At 32.8% G+C, this 19,974-nt stretch overlaps 2 protein-coding genes across 3 annotated transcripts; both read right to left on the bottom strand.

Moving 5' to 3' along the window:
* Nucleotides 1–878: 878 nt before the first annotated feature.
* Nucleotides 879–5,709, bottom strand: LOC108216581 (elongator complex protein 6). The gene is made up of 5 exons (XM_017389376.2): nt 5,418–5,709; nt 4,538–4,610; nt 2,564–2,763; nt 2,096–2,242; nt 879–1,290 (listed from the first exon to the last, which is right to left on the bottom strand). The coding sequence occupies exons 1-5, from the start codon at nt 5,625–5,627 to the stop codon at nt 1,168–1,170; spliced, it is 753 nt and encodes a 250-aa protein (XP_017244865.1). The 5' UTR covers nt 5,628–5,709; the 3' UTR covers nt 879–1,167.
* A 1,794-nt stretch (nt 5,710–7,503) lies between these two features.
* LOC108219185 (uncharacterized) lies at nt 7,504–17,522 on the bottom strand. 2 transcript variants are annotated; one of them, XM_017392490.2, is made up of 18 exons: nt 17,334–17,522; nt 16,696–16,765; nt 15,874–16,488; nt 15,606–15,785; nt 15,386–15,499; nt 14,840–14,898; nt 14,613–14,679; nt 14,449–14,500; nt 14,282–14,374; nt 14,034–14,117; nt 13,615–13,910; nt 12,319–12,380; nt 11,451–11,520; nt 10,898–10,978; nt 10,715–10,816; nt 9,675–9,799; nt 9,096–9,216; nt 7,504–7,950 (listed from the first exon to the last, which is right to left on the bottom strand). In XM_017392490.2, the coding sequence occupies exons 1-18, from the start codon at nt 17,399–17,401 to the stop codon at nt 7,810–7,812; spliced, it is 2,400 nt and encodes a 799-aa protein (XP_017247979.1). In that variant the 5' UTR covers nt 17,402–17,522; the 3' UTR covers nt 7,504–7,809. The 2 variants fall into 2 exon arrangements, with proteins under 2 accessions (XP_017247979.1, XP_063947747.1); XM_064091677.1 differs by having other exon boundaries at nt 7,504–7,944; nt 17,334–17,521.
* Between the last annotated feature and the right edge of the window lie 2,452 nt (nt 17,523–19,974).

Below are 19,974 nucleotides of genomic sequence, written 5' to 3'. Positions count from 1 at the left end.
TATATTAGAATTATTACAGTGTGATTTAAATAGCCCGCAAGTGTTGGTTTAGCTGGTTAAAGAGAGGACATGTATCCTCTTGGTCACAGGTTCGACTCCCAAAGAGATCCGAATGGTAGCGGTTGCGGGTTCCTAGATTAAAAAAAATAAAAAAATATATAATGTGATTTAAAAAATTTATATGGTTCTAAATTAAAATTGATAAACATAATTTGTTTTTGAATTAAGAAAAGGAATCATAAACATGCAATAAGAAGGTAGAATCTATTTTGGATTAAGAAAAAGTTTTTGTATTTGCTAATCACATAAATCCGGCTTATTAATTTTAAAATATATTATAAAAAAAATTGTGACGGTGAGATTTATATGATTCCACGAATAAAACTGGGAGGAAATATTTATTTGGGATTAAAAAAATCATATACACGTGAAAGACAGAATTTGTTTTGGATTCAGAAAAAGAATTATAAATATGCAAGGTGATATCAGTTGCCTTGTAGAACAGAAGTTAATTTTCCAATCTAACGGTGCTTATTTGTTCAATATAAGATCCAACGGATGATAAGCTTTTGGACCAGAGAACCATACGACCAAATTATCTCCCTTACGCTTATTATATATAAGTATATAATACATTACGAATTTTGATTATAACAATTGAAAAATACTTATTTTCATAAATATATTTATCAAAATTTTTCAAAAATAAAGATTTATATTTAATAATATAAATCATGTTCCACTTAGAATCCCTAGCCTAAGAATCCTTCGAACATTTAGTCTTAGTTTTAGTATTCATTATAGTTCTGCAAAACTGCACATGCAAAAAATATCGTATTTATGTATTATATTTTGAAATCATTTTTAAACACGGACAATGATACAAAAATATGTATTTAAATTTAAATCCTCAAAATCTATTTAAAATTTAGGGTTCTGCATCAGAACCTTAATGATTCTAAGGTTCTTGACTCTTGAGCGCGACCCTATGATTATAACATGCAATTTCAAGTAAACAAAACCAATTATACCGAGCAATCTACTACGATAACATTTCCTTTCCTCTCAGAAGTCTTCGGTATGAAATTAGTACAAAATAAAACAAACTATTACTGTTATCTTTGATATTGAACTTGTTTCCAGATCTATTGATGATTAAAAGTATCTTCAACTTAAACTGCCGGGATAAAAGTATTCTGCAGAACTCTCCTTCAGTCGGAATTGGAAATTATGCATCTTGTTCCTTGAGCTCCCCAAGCTATTACAGTTGCTTTTGTTCAGAACTGTCAGCTGCAGTTAATTTTTTTTTATTATGTTTGGTTGTAATCAAAACAAGTGAAGCTAGATGGCAACTAATAAAGACTAAAAAATAAGTTAGTCTGCCACATGAAAGAAATGATGTTGATTATGCTTATGTCCAATTATATAATACAAATACAATATTATTTAGCAAAAAAAAAAAAGGTCAAGTACAACAAAATAAATACTAAACATTTTTCACGACGGCGTCCCAGCATTGTAGCATGCATATTTCACTGAGTCGAGTTGGAAAATAGGGCTGAAACCAAATATAAAATGACAAAAGACTCGACCAAAATAAGAAATAATCTTGGACAATGGGGACACGGGCATGATTGCAACTCTATAGAGCCAGGAAAACAAAGCTCCAATATATAAAGTATAAACAATGTAGTCTCTAGATAAAAGACACTGAAGCCTAAGCAGCAATACTAAAAATCAATATAACTGTGATTACTAAGAGAATGATGATTATCAATTCTTAATAATCATCAAAACTTAATAAAGAGTTGGACTTGAAAATTAGACCAAAACAAATTTGGCATGCAAGGATGTATTATGCAAACATAATTTGCAAAATTAGAGATGTATCTGATATTACGAATGTTGTCTCTGATTACCAATAAAAAGAACCATGAAACATTGCGTGTGTGATTCTTATCTGTTCTCTTTTATGAATATGATTATTATGATTAGTATAGTCACATTCCAACTAGGAACTAAAACCAATAATCTGAGCTTGGCTAGAGTGCAATTAACTTCTGCCGAAAGATGAATCGCAGAACAAGAAAAGTACCTGTCCATGCACATCAGTTGCCAAACCAGTGGGCAAGGGTTCTGCCTTTACCAAAACATCTCCGAGGTACTCCATCTGCAAAAGAATTGTAGCTCTATCTGCTACTGAATATATATCTTCATGTGTAAGAACAACAAGTAAACAGCCCTGTTGCAAAATACAAAGTGTAGAAATTGTATCAACGCAAAATTATATTGTACAATATTAAAGATATACAAAGTCAGAATCATCCATGTAATGATCATCATGAGGATAGTCAGTCTTAGATCCATTATTTAGATAACTCAAATTCCAATAACTATAAAAAGAACTTTCTAGTCCACTCTGAAAAAAATGACCACTATCAATCTCGAAAATATGCTTTTCAATACAAAATATATGGAATAACTGTTCCCATTCCTATCCATAACTAAAAAAGTTTCATCAGAGATGAAATTCCAAATGTCCAAGTCAGAGAGCTAGTCTTACAAATTGAGTAGTTAATGTGTGGCAGTAATGCAGAAAGTCTAAGACATCGTCCGTGCAGCCATTAGCAGCTATCTCCATAACAGAGATATCATCAATCATGATAACGATATGTTTGTTGCTTTCTGATAATGAAGCCATTTCAACAGCTTTGTGAATCTTGTGGTATAAAGCATGCAGACCAGTTTTACCTGCGACTTCATCTAACCATAAAACAAAACATAATAAACTTTGTCAGTGAATATGGCTGATGACATCACTCACACATATAAACATTTGGCTTCGCTGGATTTAAACATACAAATGGATGTAGCTGCTTCAGAGACAATGTGACTGATAAACACTCCAAAAAGCAATCCATATTAAGCTTTACTAGATCATAATGGTAAAAAGTAAAAACAGATGGAGCATTGATAACTAACTCATCCCCCTGATTCAATTTATTACTGCAACCCTTTTATAAGATAATTTCTCTGCAATATATTACTGCAACTCATTTCTATAGCTACAATATAATAGTGTGACCATGCAATACGAAGTTATTCTCTTCAAACATCAAAATATTAATGTCCAAGAATTTAAGGTAACGACTCACGATGCTTGCTTGTGAACTAAGTCGCTCAAACTCGGGTACGGAGTGTCGGACACGACACATATCCGAGTGTCGGACTCGGGACCTCTGAAAATCTAGGACACGAGGACACTGTCCGAATTTTAGACACGGGTGCGGGGACACCGCATAATATAATAATAAATTTTATAATACTTTTTTGCTCATATATAGTCACTGCCACTGGACAAATTCAAACTTCAGATTCATATTTCAAGAAAAGCTTTTTTAATACAAAGTTCAGCACTAACAAAGATAATAACATCAAAATTCAGAAGTTATAAAACTTAAGCAATCATAATATCCCCACGATGAAACGTTTGGGTACGATAAAAAACTTAAATAGAGTAGTAATATTCCCAACATAGACATTTAAATTATAAAGTACAAAATATTGCTTTTTACAACTTAAATGTTGGAATTTTTTTAATTAACATTTTGACTTTAATTGTAATTTTAAAATTAGTGCTCATTATATTTAATTTTTATCATCATAAAATAATATTCCAAAATTTGATAAAATAAAAAAGCGTGAACATCCAAAAATAAAACTAGCCTAACACAATTTTGTTGTCCATACCAGTTAAAGTTTTATTGACCATTGTTAAAAAAATTCAAATAATAAATAAATTACTTTTATTTTTTAAAAGGAGTAAACAACTAGAGTATTTTGAATTAACTTAAATGTGGCAGTCTGGCAGATATGCGTGAACATCCAGCTGTATGTGTTTTGACTTTCACCAACATCGAGGAATCTGACCCTTTCATCCTCTCCGTTTATCTCCTACAGTTTGAGTTACATATACATACATATACACACAACGTTTCTTTTCTTCTTCGTTCCTTTCCTTTTTCTTTTCATCATTCTGTATCTTGTGAAACGCTGCTCTCGGCGTCTCCGGTCGTGACCCCCGACGTTCCTTGTATCCATGGCTAAAACATCTACTGTGACTGTAATTTTCCCAGCGATGAAGATGACGTGTCGGAAATTCACATGGCGGATCCGGTACGTATTCCGGGTCGTGTCCCGTGTCGGGTCGGGTCGACACGGGTACGGTCGCCGGAAGTGACGAGTCGAAGTAACGTAGCTTGTGAATGTCTAAAGTTATTTGAATTACATAAATGCAATTAATTTTAATATCGTATATGCAGGTTTAATTTTGCATTTAATTTTATATAAAATTAATTAATCTTTTCAATCCAAAAAAAGACATCAAGAATTTTACAACCGTAACAACCCCAAGTATATATCTCTATGCCATCATAAATAACTAATACCTAAGAATAATCTCCTTACAACCATAAATTGCCATGGAAACTACAAATTAAGAATCATGATATGAACTCATTTTACCTGGTTTTCTCACCTGAGCGCTGTGGCATCAGCATATCAAAGAATAATAACCTTTTGTTGTCCTTCTGCATAACTAAGTTGCACCCCTGTTACAGCAACAATAACTAATATGAATATCTTATCATGAGAAAAGATCAGTTCCAGAACATTCAGGCACTGGGTTCACGACTCTTACTGAAATATAGCAACTTAATTAACACGAAGTTGTTATTACAGGCCCTGAAGAAGTTGTCGATATAGGAGCTTGATACAATATAATATGATTGTTACAACAGTCAGTAATTAACATGGATTTTAATTTCTATGAAATGCTCCCATCAAAGAAGTAATTCTACACGATCAGACTACACCACTTATGCCATAATTGGTGCAGTCTTCTCTTAGACGCGTTATAGAAGTAATATGGTTGTTGTGCATATTCCTTGCTGAGTCTAGGTCCCTCATTGTAGTGATTACCAATAAGAACAGAAAAATAAAACCACACCACATTAAACTTGATTTATTCTTAGGATACTCTTGAGCTCGATCCAAGACATCCGCCGCAAAATTCATAATATATAAATTCTTTGTTATAGAAAAAATCCAAATGTATACTTATTCATACAAGTTCGATTAGAATTACAACCAACTCCCAACCTTCACTAATTTAGTTAAACAACTCTATTCCCTCTAAAATCATACAATTACAAGTCTATTATCAGTAATATTTGAAGTTTCCACACAATGCAACAGTGGCAATCGCTACAGTTTCTACCTATTCCTAAACACAAAATTAATTTTTTTTCCCCAATATAGAGAGAATGTATTTTGATAAATATAATAATCCCTATAACGAATTAGTATTATAAACATCGATAAAACAAATAATCTCGAAAAATGAAGATTAGTATTACCAATTTACGGAGAATGCGGTCGTAGTGAGAGAAAGGGTGAGCAAAGGCAACGAAAATGAGGAGAGACGAGGATTGAGGAGAGAGAGAGCGCTTCATTAGGTGATGGAGTACAAAAGCGCCGCTCGTCTCAACGCAGTCTTCGATCAAAACGACGCTGTTATTCGGCGTTTCGGCCATGGCTTCGTCTAGAAGGTTCGAAGTTCGCTCCATTTTGGGTTGCTCGGAAATGGGGAAGTTAGGGTTTAGGAGAGCAAAAGCAACGAAAATACCCGGGTTTAAAACTGTTGAACATTATCTGACACAAGCGTTTAGCGAGCTTTTCTTTTAAATTCATGGATTTATTTTATTTACATAATATATATTTTTTATAATTTTTAGATAAAAATATTAAAAAAATTATTTTATATTCATTATTTAGTAATAAGGGATTATTTCAGGAAAAAAATATAATTATATACCTTTTTTTCAAAAATAAATTTTTAGTTTTGAAAAATAATATCAATTAAAAGACCACAAAATTAACCAAAAATCTTTCATAAATCTCTCTTGGTTCCTAATTAAATATCAATTACATTCCTAAATTCATCCAAAAATCTCTGATATATCCTATATAAATCCTGAATTTCTTTTTAAAATTTTTATTTTAATACTTTATTTTAGAAAAATTGTACATTTTTTTTGTTAAATTATAACAATTTTTTATTTGAAATCTAAACATCAAATTTTTGAAAAGTAGATGAGAAGTAAATTATTATTTTTTTTTCGACAAAATGCAAATTCACTCCATTAAATTAAAACAAGTCTAGTCGGGACAGATCCCCAACTGACAATGCAATCAGGTTAATAAACAATAAAACGAGCTAAACAAATAGCCGCATTGTTTCCAGACTGCTTAACACAATGAATCCAATGATTCTTGAAATTGAAAATGAATACAAAAGCTTCTCGAGTAATCCAGCCTACATCAATCCCGAAAATGGTAGCTTCACAATTGACCTTCACGATAGCTCCATGGCTGTTGCGGTGTTCAGACGACTCAGTTGTAAAAACTAAGCAATGAGGAACAAGAATCCTCGAATAATGAACAACTATAATTTGTGAAAGGTGAGCACATGCGATCACCACCGTTCCAAGCATACCCCAGCTATCTACATGCCGGGAGCCAGCTATAGACATGCCGAAAGTATTAATGATGCGATAAACCAGATCTCCCAAAACTCCATCCCAATCATTCTCATTGATAATGCAGGAAGACATAACAACCACAAATACAACACCCAGAAATTGGGTACTAAATCAACACACGCCAAAAGGCGAGACGGAAAAACACAATCGGACCTTTGATTTCAAAAGATCTGATTTATTCAGAAAACAATTATTTTAGTAATACTAAAGCAGGGCATCTTCTTTTTTCTCGCCAGGAGCAGGGCACTTTTTAAAATCATGAGATACCATCATCCGCGGTTAGAGTTGTTTTGCTGATTTTTTCATTATATTTTTAACGGAAAAAGAAAAAAAATTCCAAAAAATTCTAACAAATGATGTGTAGAAATGTGATTGGTTCCTTTGACATCCATAATAATGAGACCTTCTACTTTCAAATGTTGCTCTAGAATCTGGTTTGATTTTGTAGTCCAAATAATCCCATACCATGACGTATCTGGAATAATAGTAATTAGTGAAACAAAATACTTGAAAGACCGAACAGGAAATACTCCTTCTAGCAGCGGATGTGCGACGGTCAAATCAATGACAAAAAACCTGGTCATACTATTACACGTATCACCCAAACTTTCCAATTACACAATCCAAATTTTTTTCATACTTTACTGAGACGAAAGAAGGGGCAATAGTTCTTTCTACGAAAAATAATATTAGATGGGGGAGCAATGCTACAGTCTCACGAGTTTTTTCCCTGATTTAAGTGAAGTGTCCTTTAACAAACTGCAAGTAAACACAATATTTTCCGGAGCTCTGGCATTACTCTTAATTGGGTGGCAAGAATAAAGATGCAAGTCTACAAATAGACAGCAGTACTGTATTACATAATACCCGCCAAACAGAGTAAAATTTTAAATAAAGAAAATGACAGAACTTTCCCAAAAAGGGAGTTGAAACTATTTAATTGTTTAGATATTAATTATACAATTTTGTAAAATTAAGCAAACGTTCTTTGCAAAATTTTGTTTTACACTAACCTATATTATATAGATTGACTAGAAAAAATAAAACTATGTGTTGTGAAATTGACTTGAGAGTTTCCTTGGTGAACTATATAGGAAAAGGATAAACAAACTAAAATCAAAACTAATTCCTTGAAGATTGGGAAAACGAATATTAATATGAAGAACATCTCTCCAGTGAATTGCAGAGGGAACTTGTAGTTGATTCCTTATTTTGCCTCCTGAACCTGGGGGGCGGAGGCGGCTTGTATGTCCCTTGTCTGTGTACTTAGACTCTCTCCCTCTGGGGTAGTCATGTGTTCTTTTTGTTCATTTGGTCCATCACTATTATTGGTGCTCTTGCCCTGTTGCTTTGAATGCATGAATTCAGCATGTCGTTAGAACTTTATTTTCCAGTAAAACAAAGAATAAAATTGTGCAGTCTTTCAATTCATGTAAGATACCCTTGGTACACTACTAATTGACATAAACATCTCAGCAGTGACAAGTGTAAAGCATGCCACTGCTAATTCATCCTAGTTAGTTTTTCATACTTAAATTAACAGATTACAAGAACAAGTATTGTTTAAGTGTAATTTACCTCTAAAACAATGAAACAGTACCCCAACGCTTGAGTATGTTAACAAGATGAGAAGTTTGTGAATCAATATAAACAATTTCAGTCTCAATCTTGTATGCCTGTTTTTTCAAAAATCAAACAAACGCACACACCCATCTTGTTTTCAACAAGATTTGAACCCTCGACTTTGATAAACGGAGAGAGGACAATACCATCTGTGATCTGACCAAGTGTTCATTAAGGTCTAACAAAAGTCTGACTCCGTTATCTGGAACTGTCTTCGTCCCTCACATGTGATTGTACACTTATTCAAATATTCTAACCAACACACAGTACAACTATGCAAAGTTATTATAACATTTTTATTCCTCCAGTCAATTAAACAATACTTGATAAAACAATTCAAGGCTTCTAGCAAGTGATATAAATTTATTTAATCAAAAACCAGACCTAGTGCACATATTATTATTAGTAATAGTTTAACTTTTTAATTAGCTTATGTAATTTACTAGATCTTCTGAAACCTCATGGTGTTAAGAAACTTAGAAAAGTGCTTAATAGGATCACATGTTATGTCCTGACACCACCCCTCGCTTGTAAGCCCATTTTTTGGCTCGATATGAATCACTCAGAACTCAATTTAGGGGTCATATTTAGCCTTAGTGTCCATATCAAACATATGAGAAATATTCCGGGTAGCAGGGTCTAAGCTACCTCAGATCATGTCAAGTTACCAGCTATCCTAAAGCCTCAGGGTGTTGAGGAGAAAGGCTTAATAGGATCATATATTATATCTATTTTTGGCATCGTTGGGATGAAAGGTTCACTGATTCTACACCAGAAGGATCCTAATCATAACTGATAAGTTTCTTATTATGTCTGCGACAACTTGAATAAAGAAATAATTCTAATATGATGAAAGACATATGGACTTACCTTATGCCTATCACGCCAGCCACTTCCAAATGGTCTAGATAATAGACCAAGTTTCCTTTCCGGGGAATCTTGTAGAGGAGCTTGAATGTTTTGAACTGCAGATGAATCTTGTTGAATGGATCTAGAAAAGAAGCTCCACTTCAATATATGGGACCACTATTAACCAAGCTATTTAAAATATATAATGAAGAATAAGGGACATATTATATATAGTATGGGTCCGGGTCCCTGACAAATGATTGATGCAGCATACTACAACACTTTATTTTCCCGATGGAAGGCATTAAACCTAAATTTTTGATATAAGAGGACATATCTAATCCCAAATGCATTGAAGGCTTATTAAAGAACAAGGTAAAACTTGAAATAATTATCACCTTAGACTGCTACAACATTCGTAAAAAAGACTCAGTTGTATGAGAATAATGATAAAGCACCATTTCCTTGATTTTTAAGCACAAAAGTGACAACATAATAGAGTATCTTCATAAAAAGTGAGAGAACTATGGTGTAGAAATATGATTGTATGGAATCTCGACAATCAATCAGCATCTGATATGTTCACAACAGAGCATATACCGTTGGGTAGGTCGTGGCTTGTGTTGTTTGGACTGATACTGCAAGGTAGCTTCTAACATTGATTCAGCCATAACAACCCTATTCTCCATCTCTGCTAACGAAGCAGTAGCTGCTTCGTATTTTTCCTGCAAAAGAGATGTGTCGTTGCATATTGAATATTGATATAGTAAAACAACAGTAAACTATAATCTGGACATGAAAATTGAAAATATGTCCACTACAATAAAAATAGTCAAAGAAGTCTGGGTTAAAATTTTTTATAAACATGTTTAACCCTGCGTTAGGTAAAAGCCCTTTGCCAACTAAAAATTTATCCAGATTATAAAAATTGTGTCCAGCGATATTTCACATTAATTTAGCAAATGTTAATATCAATTAGTGATAAACCATAACTAGCCAGCCAATGCAACAAGCTTTGAAACTTGAAAGGGATATAAACAACACAAGACTACGTTATCTTCTCAAAAATCAAATTTGACACCTTATTTCAGTACAAATTTCACACAACAATAATTAAAATGAAAGGGAAAGAGCAACCAATGACAAAGAGATGTCAAAAACTACATACAATTTGATCTGCCAAATGCTACAAGACGGTAGATGCTTAGTGATTACTCTACGTATATAGATATATCATATACTTTCCTCATCAGTTGCACTTTGCACCCTCCATAATGGTGTGCTCTTCAAAGTGCACATTTGTATTAGTATATTTGATTTGAAGGGTTTTTAAAAGGAAAGTAAGGTTTTTCTGCTGAGCGAAGCTGGCGAATCTTTCCTTCATAAATAATAGTTAGGAAATCATGTGCAAATTATCGGCATTTAAGACGAGGAGGAAGAGATGTACGGAGGATCTAATTAACTGCTGGGTCCTTCGGGCCCCTTGGACCTGGTTTTAGTCAGAGGTAGTGATTTGAATTTCTAGTCAAATATGGGTTGCTGTATCTGCATCTCCCGCCACTCTCATTATTGTCAGGCAGACGGAACTTGCAATACAGATCAATTTATAAGAAACAACACATAATAATAAAATTCAATACCTGAAGCATCTGAGCAGCATATCTTTGCGCAGCTGCATCTTGCTCAGCAAATAGACGAGCATCTTCTGTTACCCTTTGGTCATTCTCTACTCTCATCAGGACCTGCAAAGCAAGTGAATGCCACATATTTAGTCTAGGAAAAGACCAAAGTCAGGCAAAAAGACCTAAAAGAAGCAATATAACCTGAAGCATGGCGTTTTCTTGTTCATGCTTATTTAATAGGGCCTCACGAAGCTCAACAATAACTCTCTCTAATCGTTCAACCTGAAAAAGTAGGAAACAATATGATCATTTTGTTTAATATTATTACATGGTAATCATGTGTCAGAAACTTTTAGTGCTCATCAGAATATATCCAACCTTCCAGGAACTTGCAACATGTAGCAGTACAAAATTGCACAAGATTCGTGCTATTCTTGTTAGTGAGGAAAAATTATTTTAACTGTTTCAACGAAGGGAGAAAGGTGTAGATCTATGATACAAATTGATTGCTAGCAGAGGATGTAGCCGCATTAAAAACCTTTAAAATGAAGATTGACATTTTGAGGAGCAATTCAAGGCTTGCAGTGTACAAAATCAAGAGGCAGGAGATGATAGAAATAACTAAACTTTAAAGGAGACATACTACATTTAATTCTTATTATTGGCAGATGATTCGTGAAACTATATAAAATGAAAATTTGATTCCATCACAAAAAATAACTAAAAGAATTGTTCTAAAAGAACTTCTGATCACCTTTGCACTCAGTTGTCGTCGATTATCCTGCTTCACCATCTCCATTAATGCTGTTTCCAACTCCTCGGCTCTGGCAAGGGAAAAGTAAAAAATTTACAATTAAGTAGATTAACATGAATACCAGGTAATATATTTAACATTCTAACATACATGGCTAAGAGAACCAAATCGGAAATTACTTACTTTTTTCAAAGCATAAAGCTGCTAAGCTACATTTGTAGATGAACCAAGAGACAAAAATACTAAAAAGAAAGCTAAAAATCTGGATAGTAATGGAATTTTGAAAATTTCAGTATGGACTGTCATATAAAAAGACTTTTGTCATCGTCCTATACTAATATGTTCCACAACTGTGATTTGACTTCTTAAACACAACACAGGTTTTGCTGCATGCAAAGCATATATCTTTCTCTTGATAGCGACATTCAGTTCTGTAGGATCCCTAGTAACAAAATGTCTCTACACCTCACCTACATCTTTTATTTAGTTTCTTACTGTAAAAGATGCATTAAAACATGAAAAAAAACTCTTAAAATTCACATCCCCCATAACGTGCTTTTCTTGTCCAGTAACACATCAGTAGAACTGCATATACACCATATGGACCATGTTTTAACAATATGCTATTCCATTCCAATATCCAATGTTAGCTTGTATTGGCAATGTGATAATGATACTTAATGATGCAGAAAAGATATGCGGAATTAGGAATTAAAGAAAGAAAAAAAAGAAGAAAAAATAATGAAATTGGGGGAAATAACTGGAGTAAATACACCACAACGAGAAACATGAGCCCATAGAAACATTGTCCTAAACAAACCCCCAAAGTTTTTGGCATAAGCCCCCTCAAAATTATTATAATACTAACCTTAGTACAGCAGAACGTTTCTCCTCCAGCGACTTGCATAATTCAACCTTCAGCCACACGACCTGTAGCCATAACAACTACGTAAATGCAGAGAACCAAGAAAGAAAAAATATGGAGCTAATAGATCTACTATGTATTTTACTATGGATGAGTTGCTCTCTGTATATAAAGTAACCCAAATCTAGCCTTTTAAAATTAATTTATTATTGCATCAAGAGAAGCGAAACAAATTAAGATACAGAATCAGGTTTCTAATTATAAATCTGATGATAGTCACTCATTAGAAATTCTGCAGGTCAAACCGGTCACTCGTACAAATATTTTGTACATCAAAGCAGCCCTCATGAGCTACAACGCTGATCAACTTCAATAAAGCATTCATAATTCACTATTATATGCTGCATAACACTTTAGCCTCTTATATAACGTGGGATGTAATTACAGCATTTCTTTTAAAGGAACCCCAAACAGATTAAAAAATTCAACCCTTCCTCTTTATCTTAAGTAGATCTTTTTGAATATTTAGCAAAAACTGTTCCCATGCTCTATATGCCCCAGAGCATAGAATAAGATATAAGGAGCATTCTAACAGTTTCTGAAATGTACAAACACCTACAAACTTAAATTATGCATGGGACCTTCTGCATAAGGTGTGGTGGGAAAACCAGTCATACCTAGCTAACAACTGTAAATGCAGTTTGGTTTTAAGTTCTAAAACTACAAATACTAATGCAGTTTTGGTATCAACGGGCTGTTTACATGGATTTTAAGTTATAAGCTGAGACAAACACACCCTGAGTTAAATACAGAAATATATCTATACTATCTATCCTATCCTATACTACATTAATTTGATGTTTGGTTATTCCTAATAGTAGCTGTCGGATCTTCCTACTAAATAGATAACTTATTATATTAAAGAATATTCCATATATTATAACTAAGATACTATTAATAATTTCAAGTTGAATCCCGTCAATAGCATTATCAAAATCAAATATTTATATTATCATTTCTAAAGATATAAACAATTACATACAATTCAAATAGTATGATTTAATTCAAAATTTTCATTCTAAATAAGGCCCGTGCATCGCACGGGTTTTAAGCTAGTATCAATTATACTGGAACAGGGTAGAATAGTTATCAGATATAAAGATGAGTAGTGAAAGATAAAAAGGAAATAAAATTAAAATCTGAAATTATTCAAATTGGAAGAAATAATTGATTTATAATAATAATGATTTAGGTGTAAAATAACGGAAAGACTAGTAATATAATTATAAGTGGAATTACCTGCTCTTGAAGATCTGGAACAGAATCATGCTCTGGATCCTCATTACTATTTATAGCCAATTTATCTGAATTGGCAGAACCACTCAAAGCTTTAAGCCTACTTGATCTTTCCTCTGCAGCAGCTCTTACAGCTGGTCGATTCTTATTTCTTAGTTCCTGTAATCTGGATTCATTTACATTTGGATAACCCATACAAGCTGTCAAGACAAGTTGACTGCTATCAAATGTCGAACCAGCAAGTGATTGCAGCAGAGTAACTGCATCTCCGGCATCCTTGGTTGTAACTAATGCAGGTCCTACACAAAGCTGACCAAGATTAAGCTCACATTGAGATGTTTAAGGGAGTTGAAAACAGCATATACATCTGTGATTCTTGAAAAACATTAAAATTTAATAGAACTTAGTTTATTCACCAATACCATATAACTCCAACAAAGCAAGTGCTGTTCGAAACACCATTACACGATTTCCCTCAAATAAAAGCACATCCCAAACTCTAAGAACTGAAGGCAAAGATGAAGCACCAATCAGATAACACAGCAAACAGTAGACTGCCAATTAAAATCTTGTAACGGAATTAGATGAACCAATACATAGCTGTCAAATATAAATATCATATTTGCATTATTAACATAAAATCAAGTTCTTAATAGATATAGAACCTGACCACTTTCCCATGGCATCATATTCATAAATATTGAGAGAAACCATGGTCCAGTGACCGATGCTACCGGCACTTCAAGGTAATCTAGATGATTGACTGCAACAAATTAGATTCAGTAAGAAACCCAAAGTTTACATGCAGTAACTCTTAATAGATATATTAATGCAAACCTAATTTTGGAAATCTTTCTCGCACCAGCTCCTCAAAAACTTGCTGGTCAACCTAAATGAATAACACAATGACATTTCACATTATAATCTTCCCTCTACTTAAAAACATAAAATGAAGAGAAGGGAACCATCATTTTGCAATAGCAATTAGAAGGTATTTCTACCTGAGATTCTATCATTTCCTCTGAATAATAACCGTCAAAATAGTCATCAAGGATGCCCAACAAAGTCCTGACAGCATACAAAACTTAAAAATACATAAAACAGTTTAAGCTGTCCCTACACATAACATGGTAAAAGTAGATCTACATATATAAATTGCATCAATGCATTATGTTACAAAATGTTTTTGCTTGTTTCAGTATGAAGATGGCAAAGCATATATATATACCAGAATGCATTTTCCTCAGGCATCAGAAGCAGTAATAATCCTGCAAAAAAATTCATGGCCTGAACAAGATATTGGCACAAGGGTAAAATCACAAGATCAGTAAGGCAAAACACAATAAGTTGTCTTCAGCAGGAGTGTAAATATACCATAAAAATATCATTTTAGCTTGAATATGAGACGGAAAAAAACAGGAGACTGTAAAGAGAAATCCACCCATAAACACTTGTGCATACACACTGTAAACCTTAAAGATATCCAGAAAAGATATACAATATATTTACAATTTGCAGAAACCGACTCTTATGCGTGTTCCTTTTTCGAACCTTTTGGTATGTATTGCCCCTGACCAAGGATCAGATCCACAACTTATGTTATATATATTATGTCATAAAAAAATAAAAAATTTCTTACTTTTCCTATATATCAACCAGGTCCAACGTTATCAAATTTTATTATGTTTCTTTTTCAAGCTTCTTTGCCTGCAGCAACACTCACCTATATGTACATAGAGCTGAAATACACAGAAGGCTACATATATTATGATACCTGGCAGTAACCAACAGATGGATTATGCCGAGCATATGCTGTAAGTAGACGCCTCAAAGCATTTCTACCGTCCTCATCCAGAGCAGGATGGCCTGGGAAAGTTCGAGGCAAATCCTGCATGTAATACTGATAACATTGGACAATGGTTCAAAGTAAAAGTGATGGCACCTATAAGGTGAATTCACTAAAAATGATGTTTTGATCATCCCGTATGTATAACCTTCTCGATTTGCACTTTCCATTTCTCAGGTATGCAGATGAACTCTTCTGCTAAAGAACCCAGAGGGTTGTCTATATCTGAATTTTGATGAACAGATATACCACCATTGTCCTGATCTAGCAAATTTTGATAATATTTCTCCACTCTACGAGTCCTCGCTCCCACAAAAGCTTGCCAAAGCTGCAATTTAATGTTTAAAGCATTTGTCAAAGAAAATTTCACCAATTAAGTTCAACAAGAATAAGGGGGCGAGAGTTTGCTAACCAACCTCTCCCCTCAGAGCCATTGGAACTCCCCCTTGAACAAGACACTCCAGTTCTTCTTTCCATGGAATGAAAGATTCAAAATTAGGTACATTACCACCAATATCATTATCAAGGGCACTAACGCTATCACTCAAAGGTACTTTGTGAAATGATTCAGATTTGTCAACATCATAAAAATCATCTCCAGAGTCTTCTACACGTCCTCCTTTGGCAGGTCTGGAATCTTCAACCGAAAGATGGCTTATAGTTTGCTCATCTTTTGTAATTTTGTTAATGGTCTTCTTCACACGACTACTCATCATATCTTCTATTATGCCAAGGGATGGTCTGATCTTAGTCCATGTTAGGTTTTCACAAATTTTATCTAGCTTAATTGGTGGCACTTCATCATTTTCTACTACATTTTCGGTCAAGCAATCAGCTTTAGACTTCTTGCTATCTGATACAACCCCTGCAATACCATTTTCCAGGCTAGCATCAGCCTCAACTTCATTTGCCTCAGCATGCAATGCCGGACGATTTTCCTCCACGGATAACCCTTTTACAGGCAACTCAGCACACTCTGCTTGCCGTTCCAGAAAGTCTTTCCACCTATCTGATCTTTCCATCTCTTCTTCCTAAATTAAACAGAACATGACATAAAAGTGACTTGTAATATCTTCACTTTTTAAATTTCATTTAATTTCAAGAATGTAAGGACCGTAGATATATGGTTTGAAACTTAGATAGATAAGACTTATATGTAACAAGATAATTTATTAATAGAAACATATTGACCATTACTAGCACATTCAACATTTCACTTGTTTTGTAAACATGCGAACCTTGTAGATATTAGCATATTCACGGTATCTGTGGACGTGTTGAGGTCTAACAGCAAAACCATAAGCATCCCTGTGAAAACATATCTCAACAAATAAATACCAAATCCATAAACAATTATCTCGTCATCTCATCAAAAGTAATCCACATGCAAGCACTTGAAATTCCTAACTCAACAGTAAAAATCCAACTCAAAAACTCGTATCCAGCAATAAAAACCACACATAACTTTTCCTTCTAAGAACACTATCAAACACGACACATTACCACCTAACAAAACCGAGACACGACCAAATGTACCTGCCATCAGCATCCAACTCTTTCTGGCTCAAACTCGACAACAACATACTTGACGATAAACTCGAAAACTCCAATTCACAGACCTCATACCACAAATTCCTCACAAAACAACAACTAGTTCCACCTAAACCCACGCATTTCAAACCCAATCATAACTTTTCCTAAATCTACTCAAAACCTAAATACAAAAATACAAATCACTATATCAAAGCAAAATCAATAGGTGAGCATAATAACAAGTTGACGATCGATACTGATAATGAGAGAATTTATAAAATGAAATGTGAAAAACAACTTGATTTGAAAAGATACATACAGGAGCGTGTAAGTATAGGTGTACCTTTTGATATCGAGATTGATGATAGGAGTGTTGATGAGTTGAGATTTAGCGGCTGATCTGGCCTTCATAATCGGATGCTTTAGTTAGAAGAAGATATTACAATCACTTTTTTCTTCATTCCTTCATTTCTGCTGTTGTCAGCTCGGCTCCTGCTAAAAACTCGGGCCGTTTCCCTTTTTGTTTTTACCTAAAAATACTATTCTTGTTAAACAGTGAATTAAATTGAAATAGACAATAATCACCTAGAAAAAACGGTGTTCACACAGGATGCCGTATTTCTGTTTTATTGTGTCCTTTAAATTTGTATAGCACAGTGACTCGTGTTCCGTTTTTGAGGCGGTTTGGCTTAATTTAAAAAAAGCTTGTGAGTTGTGCAATAATTCCTAACAAAAACGTAATAGCTAGTTCAATAATAAGAAAATAAGAACTTATAAAGAACAGACATGACAAAAAAGAACAAACAATGAAAAAGAATTTAAAGTCTAACCAAAGTTTTCACTTTGGTTACATTAGCTTTAGTGATGATCATTTGAGATCCCTAGAGTTTTCCCAAAAACTTTCTTGATACAAATTCCTAAACATGGAAGCTTTTTTGAAAATTACATGATTATCCCTGTTTTAATTTTTAAATTATAAGTCTATTTAGAAAAAATATTAAGTTGTTCAGAAAAAATAGATTAATTATTTATTCTAATTTTAAAAATTAATTTTAAATCACATGTTTCTAGTTTCTATTGGCAACATCAAGTCATCAACTATATATTATATTTGACCCGTTATATAACAAAACTCTCGGAGAGACGCCGTCTCAGCGCCCATCACTCCTCCTCCATATAAATATAATATTGATGGTTGATTGATTGAGTTGACATTTAAAAAAAAAATCTTCTTTAAAAATTCACACTTCAACCATACTTTTAATTATAACCAAGCTCGTATGGATGATCATACGTGTGGAATCACTTTTAAAACAATATTTTCTATTCACAACAACTTGAAATAATAACACATACTATTTTTGGAATATATTCAATATGAGTCATGTTCAACAGAGAACCATTAGACAGAGAACCAAAGAACCTTTAACTTATTTTTAGTAATCATTAGGATTTTGCAGCAGAACTGTACATGCAAAAAATGTCAAATATCTGTATATTATACTTTAAACTTATTTTTGAACACACAACGATGAAAAACATGTAATTATAAAAAATATATTTAAAATGCAGGGTTCTGTCGCAGACCTTAGTTGTTCTCAGGCTCTATTTTATGGACTGGTTCTTTCTTGAGCGCGCATAACTAATTATATACTTATATATAATAAGCGTAAGGGAGATAATTTGGTCGCATGGTCCTCTGGTCCAAAAGCTTATCATCCGTTGGATCGTATATTGAACAAATAAGCACCGTTAGATTGGAACAAAATTAACTTGTGTTCCATAAGGCAACTGATATCTGATTGCATGTTTATAATTCTTTTTCTGAATTCAAAACAAATTCTGTCTCTCACGTGTTTATGATTGTTCTAATCTAAAATAAAGATTTACTATCAGTTTTATTTGTAAAATCTTATAAATCGCACCGTCACAATATTTTTATAATATATTTTAAAATTAATAAGCCGGATTTATGTGAGGAACGAATACAAATTTTTTTTCTTAATCCAAAATAGTTTTTACCTTCTTATTGCATGTTTATGATTCTTTTTCTTAACTTAAAAAAATTATGTTTATCAATTTTAATATAGAACCATATAATTTTTTTGAAAAATATTTAAATCACATTATAATAATTCTAATATAAAATACATTTATAAATATAATCTAATAGGAGTTGGCGTATCGTATTCTACTCAAAATATATTAAAATTTGATAGAAAGAATTTAATATTTTGGCATGATACATACGAGAAAAGGAATGGTTTCATTACAATAGTTTATTTAAAGCCATTAATGACTCTGATGGTGTATTTACAACAAATCTAACATACAAACAAATTATAATTTTGAATTTTATTTTATTGAAAATTTTAATTTATTATTTGATAAATTAAATTTTTTCACACCATTTAAAATATATTTAAAAAATTTATAAATAATTAAAAAGCTCCCGTGCCTTGCACAGGCTATACGCTAGTATCATTTACAACTTGAAATAATAATAAAATACTATTTTTAAAATATGGTCAATACCATTAAAGCAAGATATCTTATAAGTTCATCAAATTTTAAGTAATATTTTACATGTCTAATTTAGACAACCATTATAGCCAATCTCATTGAAAATATCCCGTAAAACTATATTAGCAATCAATCAACGTATCTAAATTTTTTTCTGTAAAAAAAAAACGTATCTAAAATTTTCAATTACTTTTTGAAATTTTTTTAAAATTAATTTATCAATTATATTATGATTTGAATAAAATATTCATTTATACAAAAAAGATCTAATAAACTTTCTAAAAATATTAAATTAAACGTAAAAAATTAGCTGGGACAGACGAAATTATCGTTATATTGATCGATTAATTTTGATTACCGATTTTTAACCAACAAAAAATGGTAAAATAAGTAAAGAACACAAAATTTAACAATACAATAAAAATGATGTTTGGAATATACTTACACAAGATACTTTGAGT

The sequence above is a fragment of the Daucus carota genome, chromosome 4 (assembly GCF_001625215.2).
Source record: "Daucus carota subsp. sativus chromosome 4, DH1 v3.0, whole genome shotgun sequence".
NCBI lineage: Eukaryota > Viridiplantae > Streptophyta > Magnoliopsida > Apiales > Apiaceae > Daucus > Daucus carota.
This window is presented reverse-complemented; position numbering and strand designations above follow the sequence as displayed.